The sequence below is a fragment of the Embiotoca jacksoni genome, unplaced genomic scaffold (assembly GCF_022577435.1).
Source record: "Embiotoca jacksoni isolate LCO1_2020_lvr unplaced genomic scaffold, fEmbJac1.0.p SCAF_5, whole genome shotgun sequence".
NCBI classification, from domain to species: Eukaryota; Metazoa; Chordata; class Actinopteri; family Embiotocidae; genus Embiotoca; species Embiotoca jacksoni.
Window position 1 is genome coordinate 19902634 of NW_027185403.1, and position 21137 is coordinate 19923770.

Consider the following 21137-nt stretch of genomic DNA (forward strand, 5'->3'; position numbering starts at 1 on the left):
TTTAACAGCTGAAGTCAATGGTCTATCCTGCCAACTGCAGGCAGCCACCGAAACAAGACATTTTAGTCTTAAATAAAAAAATATTTACATTTGTGACCTCTTTCCTAAAAACAGATAAAGAAGACCACCATGGTCAAGATGAATTTGTAAAATGTTTGACACAGCTGACTTGCATTTGGAGAAATGTAAAAGATATATATATTTTTGGGAAAAAAATAAGATCTGAATAGTCCCTTTCCCGAGTACAACTAACAAACTTATATGAACGCTACTTACACAGTCTTCATACAGAGTAACTGGACATTGACTCATAATTCTATTAGAAAATAACAGAACCAGGGGGATTCAATATCTTTAAAGTCACTTCAGAGGCTCATTTAGTTGCAAAAAGATAAAAAATGATCAGCTGGATGCCATAAGGTTTTATCCTAAATTTTCCAAAAAGGAACATTAGTCTTCTATCAGTAGGAACCACAGTACTACATGCACAACATTTTATTTAGTGAATGAGCCACAGCAAGTATTCAGTAAGCTTTCCAGTTATTAAATTATTTAATAAATACATTATGGTTCTACTTAAATATTACATGTTGGGTAGTACACATATTTGTATTAGCAACTGCTGTACTTGTGACAGATTTAATGTGATCTCATCCATTGATGACAATGAGAGTACCTGTTGAAAGCTAGCACTGCCAAGGCACAAAGCATCGTTGGGCCGAAACAAGTCACGTATTCCTGTGAACGTTGACGGTGGCTCCAGTATTTGTCTCATGGTTGAGCTGAAGTCTTCTGTGTTGGAGGACGGGGGGGTGCTCGACACTGAAACGATGCAGAGAGAAGATGGACAAATGTGTTAATTATCACTGATCCCTGTTCCTCAAAGATATCCCCCCAAAAATATTTATTTTAGTTTTTATGCCCAAACATATACTCTTATACAGCAAATTTAGTATTTTTATAATAGCACATACTGGCCTTAGTCGACAGCTCAAGAGTTCTGGAGGACTGTGGGTACTGGCTCCAGCCTCTGAACAGAATCACAGATTAAACCATTAGCACTTTGAATAAAACATTTTATCGAGGAAATAATGACACAATGCTCTGACTACCTAATCTGTTTCCTGCAAGGCCTGGCACTTCCACGGGAACCTCCTGTTTGTCCTCCACACCACTAGGGGGAGTAGCACTAAGTGCTGAACTGCAGCCAGGAGTTGAAGGGCTGGTCGGTGAGAAGGGAGGCATGGTTGGTGTTGGAAGGGGCTGGAGAGAAAAATAAATGTAAGAAAAACAGATGAACAATAACCCTGGGCAGTTTAATATGAGCATGTGTGAATCCAATCTCACCTCCTCCTCTTCCTCCTCCTTTTCCTCCTCCTGCTCCCTTTCATCATGCACGACTTCTACCACTAATGATGGAAAGACACCGATCTGTCCATTCAGCTCTCCCTCCCAAAAACCATCATCCACCTAAAAAACAGAACACTCAGGTAGTTACACCAAATAAAGCCCCAATGTGAACACACAGCAAAACTTAAAGTCCACTAAGAAGTTTTTTTCAGAGCTTCCAACCAAATCTCATGACCGTCATCAGAGACGAGAGACAAGACAATCTAAACTTCCTGAAAAATGAAAAAACTCCCATTCGCTGATGAAGACTGTGATATGTGATTCAAAGCTTGGGGAAAAAAGCAAGTAAGTGGACCTTGAGTTGAAATAATTTATAAATCAACAGCTCTCAAGGTTAAGAATAAACCTTCAGGCTCACGTATTCCTGTGTATCTTTGAAACAACTTAAGCTATTAGATGTGTTGTGCATTTTTAAATCTGCCAATCAAAACTGAGCCAGAAAACTAAAGTCCAGCTGAGGCTCATGAAAGAAGACCCCAGTGTGCCGCGGCTCTACAGCCGACAAACATTTAAAGATTTTCTTTGATTTTATGACTTTATAAGCTGACAGGGATTACCAGAACATGATTCTCAATGCAGGCTGCTTTTCTCTGAGCATGTTGGCTTCGTTGGCTTTTTAAGACCGATTTTAAACTGATTTTGAAGGCTTTGGGTTTAGAATATATTTTACACCACACACACCTCACCATGCCGATAGCGCATCAGGTGGATTAGTGCCCCCTCCTGGAAGGAGAGCTCCTCGGCACTCTGAGCCTGGTAGGGGTACAGAGCTCTGGCTACACCTGAGACAAATCACACAGACACACAAAGGAAAGTTTTGAGTCTAACCTTAAAGCTAGAGAGGGTTTCTGCCCCTCGAACACAAACTGGGAGCTGGTTCCACAGGAGAGGAGCCTGAAAACTGAAGCTCCGCCTCCCATTCTACTTCTGGAAACTCTGGGAACCACAAGTTGACCAGCGTACTGAGAGAGAAGTGCTGTGCTAGGATTATATGGTTCTATAAGATCTCTAAGATACAATGGAGCCTGGTCATGAAGAGCTTTGTAAGTCATCAGAAGAATTTTAAATTCTATTCTTGATTTCACAGGAAGCCAGTGAAGAGAAGCTAAAACTGGAGAAATATGATCTCTCTTGATAAATCCTGTCAGTACTCTTGCTGCAGCATTTTGGATCAACTGGAGGGTTTTTAATGAGTAATTTGGAAATCCTAACAACAACAGTTTTGATGTGGTCAGTATTTCTTTACAATGTAAAACATGATAAAAGCAAAGAAAATATTTTATTTCCACAGCCTGATACAGAAGACAGAGTGTAGAAGTTCTGTGTGTTTCACCTCTGCAGCGGTGTATATTACGTATACATCACACAATAAGGAATATGACTAACTACTGACGTGTTCCGTGTTAGAATAAACCCACACGTGCAGCCACAAATGCCTCACCTCTACTCCCTGCCCTCTCTTTAGTCCCTGTGGATGAGGTGGAGCTGAATGAGCTGTCCAGTTGAGCAGCATCCTCTGTTGGTAGACACAGGAGTTCGACATAGCGCTCGGGAACGTACCCTACCTGACCACACGAGTTACACACCTGCACAGACAGAGACAGGTGTACAGTAGTGCAGATGAGACACTGGAAAACACAGCGTAATGCACATGTTGTTTCCTCAAGAGCCCCACTGGCAGGAAACAGTCAACAGGAGAGCCAATTTTACTTTGAAACAATATGTCACCAGTTCAGATAGATTTCATTCTGCTGTAGATCCAAATCTTTAATAAACATATATATTTAAATTATATGTGCATGTAAATAGAATGAAATAAAACTTAAGCAGGTCTCTACTTTTGTCTCATTGTTGTATCTTGAGTTCAAATTCAAAGGCCTGAAGCAACAACACCATTTTGAAAGGGCACTGTACATAGAAAAGGTTGCAGCATAGGTTGGGGTTAAAAAACAAACAAACAACTCATCATCCTGCATGGCAGTCTGTGACCAATGCCCCCAAGCCCTCATGCCTGCTTATACCAGTGAAAAATGTCATTTGTTGCCTCTGTTGCATTGCCATCTGGTGTATGAATATTGTAGCTGTTTTGAGTGTTTTATGAATAGTGCATAATAGCCGTATTATCAGATGATTATTTGCTGCCATGTGAACAGTTAATTAAGGCTTGGTGAGCCACATGCAGCTCACGAGCTGCACAATGAGTAACTCCACTTTAAATGATGATTAATTCATGAAAGCATTCTTGAAAATTAAAATATTTTGTTTTACTTAAAAAGCTAATCTTGTTACCTTCAGCCAGTCCTCCATGTCTCCGTCCTCTATCACCTGTAGCTCCTCCCCCTCTATGACTGACAGCTCATCTGATTGGCTTGCCTATAAAAGAGGTAAAACACCTGTCATTTTTATGAATTATTTATATAATATGTATCCCTGCCTGTATATAACTATTGTATTTACAGTGGATCAAAAAACTATTTAGAGACTTAAGATACGCATCAAACGTGAGATAACAGAATGTGAAAGATGAGGCCATTTGTTTTAAAGAAAGATAACACAAGCACACTCATGCAAAAAAAAAGTTCATGTTGTAAATCATAAAACTTCGAAATAGAAACTATCTAAACAAAAAATACTGGCTCCACTAACAATCCTCAATTCATTGTTTTAGTATTTAGTTTGTCACCCTTAACTATTAGGAATGCTTGACAGCGTCCGGGCATGAAATGAACCAGTTTCTTTAAAAGCTGCATTGAAGGTTTCCTCCACCTTTCAAACAGAAAAGCGTTCAGTTGTTCTACTCTGGAGCATCAACAAGTTCCCCACTTTGGGATTCAGTTCAGAGCTTCACAATTTAATACTGAGATTTTCTTCCGGGCAAAATATTCTTGCAACAGACGGCTGGTAAGCATCAGATCATTATCATGCTGTAAGATCTGCTTCTGTTGCTTGAAGATGTTTTTGACAGTTTACACTTCAGTCCCATCAATAAATAAAAGTTCACCTACACCTTGTAAGACTTTGATGGTCCCACCTACATGCTTTATAATGACCTCATTGCAGTCTGGTTCTAGTTCCTTCTCTGGCGTTCTCCATACTCAAATATACCATAAGATCCATGTAGGTTGAATTTGAACTGATGTTAAAATATCTCAGAAAGTTTCTGTTATTCTCTGCATGTTTTTTTTGAAAATGTAATACTTGCTATTTTGAGCTTATGTAAACTTTCCACCATATAACTCTTCCTGTGTCCATATTTGTTGATCCTCCTTTGACTGGTCTTTGAATTGAGTCATATCTAATTATTCTTGTTGACCACCGAAGTGATTTTTTTTTCTGCAGATTCTCCCTTTTTTACACACAATTATGAGATCCTCTCTGCTGCTGGTCTTCCTGGATCTACCTGTTCGCCATCTGCTGGCAGTCACAAATCCTCCGTTGAATATTTTGGCAACATATCCAAATATGGAGGAAGGAGGACAGAGCTTTTTGCTAATCTGATAAATAGACTTGTCTTTGGCATTTTTGCCGCCTCTTTTTAATTTCTAAGGTACTTTATGAAGGATGTACAGAGTCAGCTTGCCATAAGTTCACACAGGTGTAAGGAGTAAGTCAGAGGAACATGGGAAATTCATCAAATCATTAATGGACATGTTCTACTAAGTTTAAATCAGGACTTAATCAAATGATTAATTTAGAGTGGTATTTTGTGACAATCTGATTTTTTTTTATTCATTTAGGCTGAAAATATTTGTTCAGAGTTGTGTTAAATGTCTTTGTCTAAGGATCAAACACAGGCTTGTTTGACAACCTTATTATGAACCTCATGGAAGTTTGATAATTTACCTGGTTGGGGCCACAGTAAATTTGAATATACCTCAAACTTATATAAGACATGAACATGCTTTTAGTAAAATGAAAGACACATGCAAATGATTTTTAAAGATTTTCCCGAACTATTTTCTGAATTTACCAACTGCAATTAGAATGACATTGACATGTTGTCATTCTTGAGAATTGGTGTGTGTGTGTGTGTGTGTGTGTGTGTGTGTGTGTGTGTGTGTGTGTGTGTGTGTGAGATTAGCTAATTTCCTGGTGAGGTTGTTAGCCATTGGCTGGGCTACAATGCAGAACACAACACTCCTGTACACACAGGGGTCATTTCACTGTAATTTGTCTGTTAAATCCACTTTAAACTGTATGTAAAAAGTTTCCATTGTACTGATCTCTACCTGATAGCTGTAGATAACTCTGCAGGCTGCTGGGTAAACACACACTCCAGATGCTGACACCGGATCTGCGAAGATGTCTCCTTGGTCGTCATCGTAGTCCTCAAAGTCAGTCAGCTCAAACTCGTCCTCCTGGAACGCAACACACATAAAACGCACCAACGTGACACATTACCAGAAAGCCAAATATCTGTTTGATCCTTCCTCCTTTATTCATGTTTTTAAATGCTAACAATGCAACACAAGTATAGTGTTTTTATCCAAAGCCTGATATACTTGTATGTTTACACCTCTTACTGGCCTCACAATTAAGAAAAAGCACCTCTAGGCTCCTTCATAAGATTAGAGAAGTAGCAGACAGAGGTTCTCAGGTTCTGATTAACCTTTTCTTAGACCAATGATCCACCATAGCTTCCCTAACTAAGAAATGAACTAAGGGGACATAAAGCTGTGACATAAAGCTGCCATGACCCACAAAAATCAGGAACTAGACTAACGAGTTCTTGCATGTAGCAGTTGCCTTTAAAACATGCAGTAATGTACAATGCCTTTAGGTACTGTAGATGTTCAGATTTTTATCCATCATGCATATCTGATCACTACCAAATTCCTTTTGCCACATTAAAATGAGTCCAGTCATTGAGCCAGAGTCACAAAGACCTCTTTACAGCCACGTGAAGGACAAGGAGTCCTGCAGCAGAGGGTCTGGTCCTCACACAGTTCTGAGGCCCGTCCTATGAAGCAGCATTTGGGGGTCAATGGCAGTGCATCTTGGTAAGAAGTGAGCCATCATCATAACCCAGAGTTCAACCTGAAGTTACCCACATCCTGCTTCTTAGCACTGTCCCCTGGTCCATGAACTTTGTTTTGGCTGCTGTTGTAAAGATCTAAAGAGTGAGCTCCCAGCAAAAGTTGACAATTTCATAATTTCAGGACAATTTCTCTCAAATTCCAGAACTTTTCCAGAACTGGAAAAATACATTTAATATGTGTTTGTTTGTGTGCGTTTACATACCGAGAAGTCCTCAGTGGACTTCCTCTGCTCACTGAGGCGTCTCTCTCTCTCCAGTTCCTCCTCTGCCTGCTTCATGGCGTTGTGGAGCCATTGTTCAATTCCTGTGATGCTCTTTGACAGCAGAGTCAAACGAGCTTCGGCCTTCACCCTGCTGAGCTGAGAAACCAATAATACTCAGACACACAGACATGTTCTGCATAGGCGATTATGATTTCTACAATCTGACAGTCTATATGAATCAGATAGTTGTGCTTTTATCAGGGTAAATGTGCCTATATTAAGTCAGGGGTTTCACTGAAAGTTATAACTCAATGGAATTTTTAGATTCAGTGGGATTTACTTCCAGAGGACATTGTCATGTAAAAAAATGATAAACAAATAGCCATATATGTGCATAAAAATCACAGGGAAAACAAGCGCTTTTATAACTTCCCTAAAAGTTGTCATTTTTTTGTGTTTCTTCAATATCAAAATAATCCAGTGTCTGTATCTTGGGAACAATGCAAGAAAGAACTACTGATTTTCTGTTTTTTCATGGACACATTTCTGCCTGGGATGAGAGTGGAGGACACGGATATTTGAAGTAATGCTGGGACAGCCACCCACACCCCTACTTCAGAAGACTATTGCGAAAAGTAGAAATTAAGACTTGTATGTTTACAAAGTATATTTAGTATCACGACAGTAACAATGGTTCATATTAAACGCAGACAGCCTGTCACCAGCACTCGGTCATTGTTTCCCTGTTAAGGAAGAGGCACCATACATCTGTGTCAGAGTAACCACGTGTACTCGTAACTATATAACAAACTGGAGGGACATAAGTAAGTTATGAAAAATATGAAGAAAATTGAAGCTGGTGCAATAAAAAATGTATAAGAGACTAGGAGCAGCAATGCTAGGAAAAAAAACTGCTCTCTCATCAGCAGACCCAACAGAGACTGAAAGGGACAGGCTGCTGCACTCAAGACAGTGATGAGTCTGGTTGACACCGTGTTAATCACATCCACATGCTGCTCTGCTTCCAACTGGAAATTTGATGTCTGAACTCTGTATGCTGCTATTTTTTTTTTTGCTGCTATGCAGGCTTATATGAAAACCTGAAAACGGAAAAAGAAAAACACGGACGCCTTTGGTATGAGGGGAGAGGTTCCTCAGATAGACACAGTATTAAGGTCAAGGGTCTCTTACTGTGAATTACCACCATGGGTTAAACATTCTCCCACCAGAGGACAATATGAAAATTTAAATGAAATAACCTGGTGTTGTCAGGACAACAAAACATAAAAAGGCCTGTCAGATTTTTAAAGATCTCAAGATTAGAGATTGTAAATACAAATTTTAACACATTTGACTAGATCTAATGTATTAGGATGAAAATAAAAAATGAACCAAGCTCCTCAGTTAGTGTTATTAAAGCAGTCACCTTTAGTCATGTCACACACCATCACACCTGACACACACATATCACACCTGATGCTTTTTATTGTGTTTTTTCCATGTAAACCCTCTCCAGTTATGCTTTTCAAGTGCCAAGCTAAATTTTCATTATTATTTTATTATTATTCAGTTTTTTATAAGCTTACATACTTTCTTCTACACATTAAAGAAAACTTAAAATTGCCCTAAATATTATTGTTTCCTCTGGGTCATTTTTCCATCAGCTGAAATACAACTTTTTCCAAGATTAGTATTTCAATATCAATGTTTCCTTTTTCTTCTCTCCGGCTTCCTCCCACCATCCAAAAACATGCGTCTCAGGTTATTTGGTGGTTCTACAAATTTCCTTTAGGTGTGAATGAGAGCGTGAATGGTCTTTGTTTCCGTCTGTCTCTATGCGGCCCTGTGATGGACTGGTGATCTGTCCAGGGTGTTCCCTGCCTTCGCCCAATGTGAGCTGGGATAGGCTCCAGCCCCCCAGCCCCCTCCCCCCCTCTCTCCCCGTGACCCTGTTCAGGATAAAGCGGGAACAGATAATGGATGGATGGATGTTTCCTTTTTCAGTTTCAGGTTTTGTTTTCAACACCCGGTTTTATTTTCAATGCCAAACTTGAATGTCACTGTTGTAGCCCCATACCTAACCTGCTGAGTGTTGGATTTTTCAGTCTTTTAGAGAAACATCACATTTAAAAACAAGTACCTTTGCTTTTCTGACACTCTCCTGCACCTCTGCTATCTTCTGTTCCACACTGAGCCCCGTCTCCCCTGACAACAGCTTCAGCCGGCTCTTTAACACCTGTAGAGCCTGACAGAGAGAAACAGAGACAAAGAGAGAAACCAGGGAGATAAACAGCTCCTTGTGAGAATAGAATTACAAACATAAAACACTTTTATTTCTCATTTTAAGCGCAACATGTTTAACACTAATTCAGGAAGAAAACAGGAAGTTCTCAGAGCAGTTGTGCATGCCAAAGTTTATCTTGATCTTATCCATTTATTGAAATGTGTGAAGCAGTAGATAGCAGAACAATACAGTGAATACAACTGAGAAATCTAGTGGAGCTACATCATCCTCATATCACATTAATAAAATTACTTGTCTAAGGACTGCAGATGGAAAGTAGCTAGTAGCTAAATCTAGTAGAAAGCATCTTTCCTCATTTTGAGATGAAAGTATTTCTACATTAATAACCTAAACTAATTAAAATTTCACCCAAATAAAGCCATTATGATTTAACTATAAAAAAAAATTTTTATTTGACATGCAAACATTAGGACTGTAGAGAAGCAAAAACACATATTTTCCATTGCTAAAACCATTGGTGAAGACACTGGACCAATTGAATGATTAATGATATTAAGGACATGATGAAGGGCATGTCACCCAGAGATGGTGAATCTAGTGTGGATTTTTATTACACGTTTCCATTTACAGAAGAAAATATCTACATAATCAAAAGGACCAACCCATAAAAGACAAAGAGATGCCTTAAAAATAGAGACATTAGAAGCAATACAGTAGACGACCTGCCAAGACCCACTGCTTCACACATTTCTGCTACATCAGCACATCTAACCCGCTCTCCATGGGCAACAATCTTGTAGTCCTTGGCAGCCTTCGTGGCCCATTTCTTGGCCTCCTTCACCAGACAGCCCTCCTCTTCTGAAGCACAAACATCCTGCAGAGCAGACGCCTGTGAAGTGGGGAGAAGAACATCCCAAATCTTTATTTCTAAATTTCACACTTTGTCTGTTTGACATCTGTATAAGAAACGCCAGATGAAGGAACCTCACCATGAATGTGAACAGCAGGCTCAAGCTGAGTTTTATTCATTTTTAATTCATCACGTATTCTCCTATACAGCTGTTTGAGTACATCTGTAGACATCTGTGTAATGCACTGATGTATTGGCTCTGGTTGTCAAACTGCATTATATTGTAAGGTGTTTCTTCCGTCCTTTTATTCTTGACTTAGAGGATTACATTTTTCATCAAAACAATGATACACACAATCATCTCATTATGATATATTATTATAAAACATTTAATGACGACTTAACCAACTTTAAAATCACTAAAACTCAACTGTAACTTAGTATTTATTATTATATTAATTTATCATTGCAGTAAAATGGAATTTACTGTTAAATCATCACAGCATGTCTATCTTTGACACCTCCAAATGTGTTTATTAAAGTCTAAAATTAGCTCTAAAATGAAAATTGAACCCTGGATCCTACAAACCAGGGTCGGCCCCAAAGTGTGGTCAAAATCATTCATTGCGTTTGAAAAATTCAAACTGAAATTGTACACTTAAACACACACATACACACCTTGTCACTTGTAGCAGGTTGGAAGGTGAATTCAGGTGTTTTGGTGAAGGAAAGCGATTCCTGCAGAAACTGCTGGACGTTTCTCTCTCTGGTCACCTGGTAACACAACAACCAATCGCTGTTCAGAACAATAAAAACATGTATACCCCCCCCCCCCCCACACACACACACACACACACATATACACCACCACCACCACCCCAGAAGAAAGATCCATCCTCAGTTGCTTCACTGTAATACTCCAGAATTTGTCACAAAGGGTTGAAATGCCCTTTCTAAGTGCACAAAGAACACAGTGTGTTCACCTCCACCGGCTTTGAATCGGTATAAACATGTGTTCAAATGCCCTTTAACCACACAGTTTGTGATCCCTCAGTTTGCACTCACATGCTACTTCAGACATTTTGTGTTGAATTTCTCTTTCTTTTCTTTTTTAACGCTTCAACCTTGTGGTTGTACCAGTGATCTTGCCATCCTCTCTTCTTTTCTCTGAACATCTGAAAGTTAGTCCTCTCTCTTTGTCCTTCGTGTCAAACGCAGTCTGTCTGATCTCTCCTTCATTCCTTCCTTCTCTCCGTCACCCACCTGCGACCCTCAGCTACATCTCCTCCAGAGAGGAGGTGAGGAATGTCTTATATCTGGTCTCAAAAACCGCTGTGGTACCAGCGATTAAACAACTCATAGTCAAATCAAAGTGAAGCTGAAGTGGTTCTGGAGAAATAAAAAAATCACAAAGCAATGTGGATAATATTGTGAATTATTACAACCCCAAAAAAATTCCCAGTTTGATATGCGCAGGTGAAAACAGTGTTGTTGTTTTTTTACAAATTGCAAATATGACCAGTGCTGGAAATGTTTTTTTTTTTTTTTTTTTCAAAATAAAAAAAACCCCATTCTGATTGGAATTTTCTATAAAGCACAACATGTCTCAGAGACTCACAATCCACAGGTCAACTTTAAGGTTTTGGGCTTTTTTTTGCTTCCATAACATATCATATTTTAGATAAGAGGCAAATACAAATGAAACTTTAAATAAAATCAGACAGTGAATGATGTATAAACAACCCCTCTGCAAAACCCTTTAGAATAGAGATGGACATAAAACTGGAAAGTTTGCTTCATGTCAATGCACATAATATTATTTTTCTCACAAGGCCATTTTCTCCACCAGTTTTTTTCTCATACTTCAATCCAAAAATCACAACTTCAGTGGCATTTGCATACACCAAACTTTCTATATTACGATTACTAATATATAGAGAGACTCACTATTGTACATTGTCTATACTGTATATACTGTACTGTACACATTGGGTGTTTAATTTGTACACTTCCACACACATTCACACATACAATGCAAACCTTGGAAACATTGTCCCATATTCTGCTGTACTGCTTGTGTGAGGCCTGACAGGTGTCCATCTCTGTCCCACACAGCAGGGTGAAATGGCACCTGAAATCATCATAAATATCACTGTCCATTTGCTGATGAGGGAAGTAAAAGGACAAGAGTCAGTTTTCATGAATTCAAATGATTTCAAAACCATTTTTAACAGCAATGTTTAATTCAATGTGCACTACCAGATAAACATCTTCCAATGAATCATTTTGCTGCCGGGCCCCTGTTGAACTCCCAACCCTTTACGTTATGTGCAGTGTGTTTCCAATGGTCTGCATATTCCGGTAGAGTACAAGTACACAGCAGACTATACATTCAAGCCTCCAGGAAACCATTATTGAGAAGTGGCTCACTTTCCTGAGCACAATCACAACAAAAGGAGCAGCTTTAAAAAAAATATTGAATTACCAAAATATAACTGACTCTTATTTAAGCCGAGTTCTCTCAGGTGTTGGGGTGACTCGAGTATTTTGGGTCAAACCCAGTGTTTTCACAAATAACTGGCATTTTTTGTATGCCGTTGTGTCTTTGTTATTTTGTACTATATTTTTGGTTGTGTTGTTTTTTAATAGGTCTATGGCGAACGATTACTAACTTGACAAAATATAGTATGATCACAAGCCACTATCATGATTAATGCAAGTTAAGTAAAAGAAAAATATTTCCCTTCAGAAGTTAATATTTGGTCACTTTCCTCCCCAGTAAACATGCTGATCATTCCCGATCAAAAACATCTGAGCAGTTTATTGCCAGTGGATGAGGTAATGAGGAAGACAAACTATGGGATGAAGTTTTCTTAACACTGATTATTACAAACACGGCAAATAATATCAGTGCAACACTTTAACATATGAGTGAGATGAACATGAGCAGTATCAGTAAGTTATGTGCTCAGTGTTCAGACATAGAACTCATTGAAGGGTTTTTCACTTCCTTTCCTCCTCCTTGTGTGTGTCAGTGTGTTTGAGATTGTGTGTTACCTCCATAATAAGCAGTAAGTCGTTTGCGTAGTAGTGTTGTTGATGAGTGTTGACTGCTGCTAACATTAGTAAATATTCATTGCGGACTTCAATCAAACGGTCGTCACACTCTTTCAGCCTCGCGCTAAGCTGCAAATAAACACACACACATGCACACACAGAGTTCAAGTGGAAAATAAAAGACATCAAAAACCTTATGTGTTGCTTATAAACCATCGCTAAATCTAAATCTTATATTCCTTTATTATAAGTTTATCAAGTGTTTATGACCAGTCAGAGTCTAAAGGTTATTCTTAGATGTTTTGATAATGAAAAACAAAAAGATAAAAACCCATCCAGTTGTGCAATAAGTTCCCAGACCATTTAAATGAACCAGGCTGCCACTGCTTAAGATTGATGCACCTTTTTGCAACCGGGTAATCCGATCCTGAGTTGACAACTCTGAATAGAGGTGTGAACACACCAAGAGATGTGTTGAGATCTGATATGCTTAGATCACATTTGAAAGCGGTCTAGGAAACATATGGCCACGTTGTTTTAGCAGTGTTTACAGAAAAGCGTCCTGGGCCACACAGAAAGAGAGCCTACTGAACTAACACTTGTTTTACCAAAGCCTTTTGTGGTTTCAGTTTTAGCAGTAATAAAAGGTGAAATATCTTTAAGAGCTTGCGTTGTAGAGACATTTCATACTTTTTCCTCAGTATGTAAAGCCCCGGAAGTAAATTTTTTTAATTCAGTGTTATGTAATTAAATGTATTTGATGTAACTCTAGTATACATCATACAACATAGAGCCAAAACATCACATCATGAAAATGGTGATTGAAGTAACTTTGACTTTACATGAAGGTGGAAATAGTTAAACCTCAGAATCAGGGGACAAACAAATCTAATTGGTCTGTGTAAAAAAACCCAACAATATCATATATTCTGATGATTAATTTCAGATCCATACCTTAGCAGTTATCTTATGTATTCCTGTTTTGAAGTGGAAAATTCCATGTTCACTCTTTCTAGCTCTGGAAGACAAAATCAAGTCATACTGTATTTATAATATATATACGACAGAAAATATAAGATGGCGCCACATATAACTTGAAACATTTACAGAAATGTGATATTTAATCTGTTCCACAATCGGCACAATACATCACTTTTCTGAATACAGACCATCCTTTTTCTGTTTAATGCTCTATACTGGTGTAAAGTTGTCTAAATATTGATTATATGAATCTTCAATCAATGGCCCTAACATGCGTGAGCCTTGAACTCTGCAAAACTCTGCAAAGCGCAGATGTTGGAGCAGGTGTAGAGTATTTATCTTGATATAATTGTGAGAACATGAGATTCAGCCAAAACTTTCTCCACAAATAGAGACACATTACTCCAGTCTTTGTTACTGTGAAATTGCTTGACAAGCCTGTTGGGGTCAAACACCTACAGAAGCAACCATTCATGTGCCTATTCATATCTTCACATGAATTGGCCACGTGGGAAATATTTGTCTCTTTATCTCGCACACACTGACTTGTTGTGTGCGTCAGCAGCTTTCTCTCTGGCAACGCCGGCGATGTGACTGAGTTGGTGGTAGCTCTTCTTGACCTGGTGCAGCTCCCGCAGAGCATCCACCACCTCACCCTGTACCCTCTGCAGCTGTTCCAGGCCCTAATTCACACACACACACACACACACACACACACACACACACACACACACACACACACACACACACACACACACACACACACACACACACACACACACACACATTCAGACATCATGGCCCCTGGTAGTTGTTTTCATGCTCTTACTGAGTGTTTAATCTCTGTGTGTTTACTGACTCACTCTCTTGGCTCGGATGTCCTTTGCATTGTGGAGACTTTTAGAGGCTCGTCCGATCAGTCTGCGATATTCTTCTGCACCAGCGAGTCGTGATGCAGCAGTCTGGGCGGTGGCGTCCACAATGGACCGCCACACACCAAACACACTCCTGGAAACACATACTACAGTACCATCAACTGATCTAGTGCACTATACACTTCCCCACACTTTCATGTCATATGAGTGAAATTAAACTTGTATTTAATGCTGCCACATTGGGCTACTTTATTGTATTTAATTATGTTGGTAAGAATTGTTTTGGGCGAGTTGTTTATTACAACTAAACTCAAACTTCCTTTCCTATTTTGAATTATACCTGTGTCGTAGCATTATGACTGGTTAAACCTTGCATCATTTTACATGAGTGAAAAGTTCATATTTAATAGAATATTTCCTAATAATCTGTACTCATTCTGTAATTATCTGAACCATGCATTGCTGACATCTACATTTATCAGAAAAACAGTAATCTTGTTGCAACTTTGTTGATAAACATTTATTCATGTGGTAATATTCAATAATTATTAGTTACATTAAAAAAATACTTATTCTACTAGTGACCTGATATGACAGCCTAAATGACCCAGCAACTCAGATGTGGTCTGCAGGTTATGATGCCACATTACTGTGCTTTTCTAACTCCTCCATTTTATTCCCCTTTTTTCAGAGATCAATATACGTTGAAAACAAGTTAGCTAACAAGATCATCAATTTCGGAACTTGTCTGAATTCACTCTTTAACAGAATCATCTTGGATGTAGTCAACTGCCTGCTGCGAGATCTTTTGGGTGGGGATGGAATGTAACTAAGTACATTTACTCAAGTACTGAAGTGGAGTACAAAGTCAAGGTATTTTACATAGCTTTATATTTTTACTTCACTACATGTCAGAGCCAAATATTGTACTTTTTACATGAAGCTTATACGTAAGTTCAATGAGGAAGATCTGTAACCTCAGTCATAATTTAATTCCACCTCTGTGAATTAATCCTGCTGTGCTTTGTTCTGCGCCACTTCCACTTTCCCACGTTGTCAAATAACTCATTCATAATCTTGTTGTTGCCATAATCTTTCTGCCCATGCTTTTGAGCCAATCAGTTTCTCAGCTATCTTCAAATTTTACTGATAAACATAACAATTAAATGTTCCTTAAATGGTTGAGAAAATTCTCCTACTTCTTAAGCAAAATAAACTATTGAAAAACTCGCTTGGATTAGCTGGAAATGTCTTGTCACAGAGGTGAAAACAGGACTGTTTCTCTGAGGTTGTTTACTTTTTAGACGCATGTGGTTCCCTAAAGACAGCGACACTCCAGACGGTGCTCTTAAACAATACGATGCATTATTAAACTAACCAACAGTACACAAAGTAAATCAAATCAGCACAAAGTTGACAAACTACAGCAATAACATGCACATTAATGCAGCAGTACTATTATTTTGCTGGTGCTACTTCCATACTTTTACTTAATATAGTTTTGCTGATAATACATACAGTTACTTAAGTATGATGCCATTTATGTTGCATGACTTGTTGCTGAAAAGCGCGATACAAATAACTTTCTTTGCCTTGCCTAAAATAAGGTTTTGAATGCAAGACTTTTACTCGTGGAGAAGTATTTTCAGAGTACTTTTACTTAAGTAAAGGACCTAAATATTTTTCTTTCACATAATGGGACAAGCATCATCCCCACAAAGCAACATATTGCATTTGCATGCTCTCAAATTGAACCATTGCTTTTTGCACATCTATTTAACTTGGTCTGTTTGGCTGAAGTAACTTTCCACACTTACTGAAAATGTACTCAGAGTAGACAGAGCCACCAGTCTAGGGTTGGCTTTTCAAAATAAAATGACCACCAAAAAGTGCAACAGAAAACAGCTGATGAGTAGGTTGCATAGTACAATACGGTACGTGTGTGTTGTTACCCGGAAGTGATGGCATCTGTATTTCCTCTTTGCCAGTCTCTCTTTTGGCACTGGACGGCTAACCTCTGAAGAGCCTAGAAAAAACAGTTTTCTTCATTACAACCCAAAGAAAAGACTCCAATGTGTCATTTAGTGACAGCACTAAGTCTTTTAGCTGAGTAGGCCCTCTTTAGTGCACTCGATCTCATATTTGTCTGCGCACACTATTACCACTTGAACCCAGTATCACAGCAAAATGTGAAATAGCCACGCTTTGGCCTGTCTGGGTGTGAAAGTTACCCGTTTTGAAAGCGTGAAACTTACACGCACGTAAAATGTCATGTGATGTGGGATAATGTGACCAAGGTCCCGCAACACAGGCAACAAAGACATTTTTTTGGAGGTATTAGGTGGCAGTAGTCACAGACTGCCATGCGGGACAATGAGGTTTGAATCCAAGAGGTGACAAAGTTTTTGTTGAGTTTTTTTGTTGTTTCATAACTCCAACCATGTTGTTTCTCCAGACCCCAACCAACCACGTGTTTTTCGCTCTAATTTTCATTTTCCAGTAAATTATGTGGCTCTACTTGGTTTCATTTTTGTCCACGACAGGAAAACATGTAACTTTAATGCCTCGACAGGCCAAAGCGTGGCTATTTCAATTTTTTGTGTAGTGGACCGACATGTCTGTTTCATGTTTTCCCGTGATCCCGGGTTGAACCATCGCAACTATAAACATTGGCCTCTTTCATAAAATGTGTTAACTCATGACGATGTGACAACATTCTTTACCCACAATGCCTTGCATTGCTTTGTGCTATATCCAACAACTAGCGAGGCCTCATGATGGAGTACATTTGCTTTACATGTCATTTCATTATGACATATTTTTATCTAACCTTACAGTACTCTGTGGTCAGTCCACATTCATTCTTGAGGATGGTTTTCTGTCTTTATTTTATTTTTATTTTTTGACATGCTATTGTCATCACTGCATCATGGCCTTTTTGCCTTAATATGATGTTACAGGCTCAAGCAATCACCAAGTTAAAATTTGAATATGTCTTTTTGGTTTCTATCCAAATACCAAAAACTCATTTCCATGAGTCTATGGCAGCTCAGTTTGGTGTCTTTTAGTGCCAATTTGTGAATTGTGACATGCTGATGGTGGCATTTAGTTTTGCCACTTAACTGCTTTGCTAGCATGACTGTAGACTTGTGAAAAAGTACCTCCAATTTTTTTTATATATTTCTCTTGGCTCCAACATCTTGTAAAAACTTTAGCCATCAGGTAGTTTTGTTTACCTTTAACCATCCAAATGTATTAATACTCCTCAGTGTTAATGATTGATAGTGTATCAGGCAATTGTATAACTTTCATGAGTTTTTCAGGAAATAGCATGATGCCTTTTTTGTTATTCCTGCCTTATAAAACTGGACACACACACACACACGCGCGCACACACGCGCACACACGTGCACACACACACACGCACGCACACGCACACGCACACGCACACACACACACACACACACACACATTTATCAGATGTTGGAGACACATTCTCCACCATGGCGCAAAAACACATCAAGCTCGAACTAGTTCTTTCCTGTAAAGGTGGAAACTTGGATCTGGTGATAGTGTTAAACCAAAAAATATAAAAACTGACAAGAAACACAGAGAGAGTTAAAATGGCAAATGGTGTGTCGCAACACACTGACACACATATACTGGAGTCACATAAGTCAAGAAACAACACAGCACTCAGGTACTAAGATGGGACCGCAAATCAATAAATTATGAGCATTTCCAGTAAACAATAAAAGGTGTCAGTAACAGAATAAACGGTGGACTAGAATAGATTATGCTTACTCACCTGACCATACTCTTTCTCTATAGTGGCTCGTTGCTTACTGAACGACCTTAGGGAACACAGAAACAAACATATGACAAAACACATCAGACATGTAATCCGACACTTTATTTTATTCTCAATTGATCTCCCTTCCAATAACTGTCTTTCTTGATGGATGATATGGGAGAATTTAGAGTAGATAGTTGCAGTCTGGTGAGAGCCAGAGCGTTTTATACCTGATCTCCTCCAGCAGCTCAGTGTCCTGATGCTGTTTGGTCTGCAGTTTGCTTAGCTGCTCTGAGAACACAAGTTTCACTTGTTGGCTCTCCTTCACCTGCACATACACGCATACAAACACATGCATGTACACAGACACACGCACACGCACACACACACAAACACACACAAACACAAACACACACAGGATCAAAGCTCTGGACAGTGCATCTTATTAAACACTGAGCTTTCCGTCAACAAACATTTATTTAAATTATGAAATGTCATCACTATACCTCTGAAGAAGGGTCTCAGTTTCAGTGAAAAAAAGGTTAATGATTAAAAAAGTGACAAAAAAAATTCTGTTAGCTAGTAAGCCAACTTGTAAATCCATTGAAGAGTATGTGGAAGTGGTTCTGAGTATCAATTTCCTGCACCTGTTTTTCTGTTCTAAATATTGTTTTATAGTTAGTATGTAATGTAACAGTTTTATATGTTCTCAGGCTTATTTTAGGACTGTTGACTAATTTTGTAAAAACAATAAAATGTTAGGATGCTAATATATTTTTGCTAATTGTCAAAAGGGACTGGTCACGACAGATCAACTTTTTAACTTTTGAATATACAGTAAAAGTTATCTAATATTATCTCGGGTCTATTACTGGGATCTGATATACTACACATGTACTACAGCTAATAGGTTGTTTTTCAAGGTGCAGAGCGGTGATTCCAAATCGTTAAGCCCCGCCCCCCACATAGAGAGAATGAGAATCAGAGGGAGGTAGTGAGAGAAGTATTTGCTAAATGCTGAACTAGAGGACCTGAAATATGTACCAAATTAGTCAGGAGTGTAGGAGCTTAAGGTGCAGAGGAAAACCAACTCAGTGTATGGTGCTGTGATTGATTGTTTCACGTCAGCTCGTCCCTAACCTTTCTCTAACCCTAATCTCAACCGTTCCATCCCACACAATGAATTTGTGTCTGCAGTAAACACGACTTGAAAAGTAGCAACAGGCACTTGATTACAGCGAATTCCGCTGCTGCGGAGATTTAGTTTCAGTTAACTACGATTTATGAGCCAGCCGAAATCCGTAAACAGCAGCACAATACACTGTGTTGACAACAGGAAGTGACACATGTGCTTAACACCACGTCAGGGGTGACAAACAAAAGTAATGTATGGCGTTAAGTTGGCCAGATGCTCACTCTCGCAATGTAAATGGAAGTGAAACATGATTTGTGGATCTGGTCCATGATTTGGCTCCAAAATTTGATTGGGTATTCTTTGCAGCTTCACCCTTCCACCAAGTTTGAATGAAAACTGGGCAGGTAGTTTTTAACAAAATAAAACAAGACTTTCTCGGTAGAGGTTAGAGTCCTGCACGGATTCAATTTCACTACCATTACATCCAACTCAAAACCAGATCTGCCCTGACCCAAGAACAGAAGTCCATCCATAATTAAACTCATATGGTCACTCATTTTAATGTGCTTTATTTTACTTGTGCCCTGTGTCTTATAATAGCCTATTACTTACACTAAACAAGAGCATTGTAGAGATATTTGAAACATTTCTTACATTTTGGACCTGGTCCTGGCTAAGTGTTTCACTGCTGAATGTGCCTACCTTTTTCAGGACAGACATTTCAACTTGTCATAGCAGGAAAAGCATGTGACACCAGTAACATTAGTTAATAACCCTCTTCCATTTTGTTATTCGTGTTATTTTTCTGCAATGCAATTTTGAAAAATGTCTGCTGTGACGAAAGTTGCGTTACTTAATGGTGGAAATATTTCTCAATAATTAAAAGTAATTATTTCTTTGAACAAAAAGGGGAAACATCTTTCTCTCTACCAGTGTTAAGTTGGTTGATTTTCAAAGATAATTCCAAAATATACTCCTGAAAACATTTGTATAAAAGCCTTCTGTTGATTCCAGCAGTGCTGCAGGAATCATGAATCAAGCACCTTCTCTTAGAAATTGGTCGCCAGTAATACCAAGAAGAACATTCAGAATCATACACTTTGCAGCTGAATGGCAAATGTTTGAAATAGTCAAATGAGTTATGAGTTGCAAGAAAAAACACAACCAAACATTGGACTCTCCACGTACATCAAGTCAGAGTACAAAAAGTAACGTTGCAAATGTCAATGTCTCAAATTCCTGACAATATACAAGACATGATCATTAGAAAACTTAATAAAAACCTTGAAGAGTCAGTGTACGTATGGTAAATGTCATTCATGCAACACAAATGAAGGAAGTGGAATAGTAGAAACACAAAGTGTGTTCAGTCAGTAAGGACTCTTTACAGCTTGACCTTACCTTTCTGGGTGGTGGCTGCATGGTTGGATGCCGACAGTGTCCGTTCTGTCCGTTATTGTGTTTAGTTCGTTTCTGCTGTGGTGCACTGCTACTTCCTCAATATTTTCACACATGTACATGTATAACTGTCTCTCTCTCTCTCTCTCTCT

General features: G+C 38.7%; 1 protein-coding gene across 1 annotated transcript; it reads right to left on the reverse strand.

Annotated features, from left to right (window-relative positions):
* Positions 1-47: 47 nt before the first annotated feature.
* LOC138211124 (F-BAR and double SH3 domains protein 1-like) lies at positions 48-21058 on the reverse strand. The gene is made up of 20 exons (XM_069170766.1): positions 20989-21058; positions 18683-18780; positions 18468-18513; positions 16612-16685; positions 14648-14792; positions 14331-14467; positions 13758-13821; positions 12804-12932; positions 11787-11909; positions 10425-10520; positions 9669-9785; positions 8792-8896; positions 6652-6807; positions 5640-5768; positions 3700-3783; positions 2852-2996; positions 2092-2192; positions 1348-1470; positions 1113-1263; positions 48-1030 (listed from the first exon to the last, which is right to left on the reverse strand). Exons 1-20 carry the CDS (start codon positions 21007-21009, stop codon positions 864-866), a joined length of 2211 nt encoding a protein of 736 aa, XP_069026867.1. The 5' UTR covers positions 21010-21058; the 3' UTR covers positions 48-863.
* Between the last annotated feature and the right edge of the window lie 79 nt (positions 21059-21137).

Excerpts from the sequence above, each read along its gene's own strand:
- LOC138211124 (XM_069170766.1), bottom strand. The coding sequence starts at position 21,009 with ATGCAGCCACCACCCAGAAAG. Across the intron at positions 12,933-13,757 it reads TACATAAGATAACTGCTAAG|CTTAGCGCGAGGCTGAAAGA; the intron begins GTATGGATCTGA and ends GTTTATTTGCAG. Across the intron at positions 6,808-8,791 it reads AGAGTGTCAGAAAAGCAAAG|CTCAGCAGGGTGAAGGCCGA; the intron begins GTACTTGTTTTT and ends TTGGTTTCTCAG.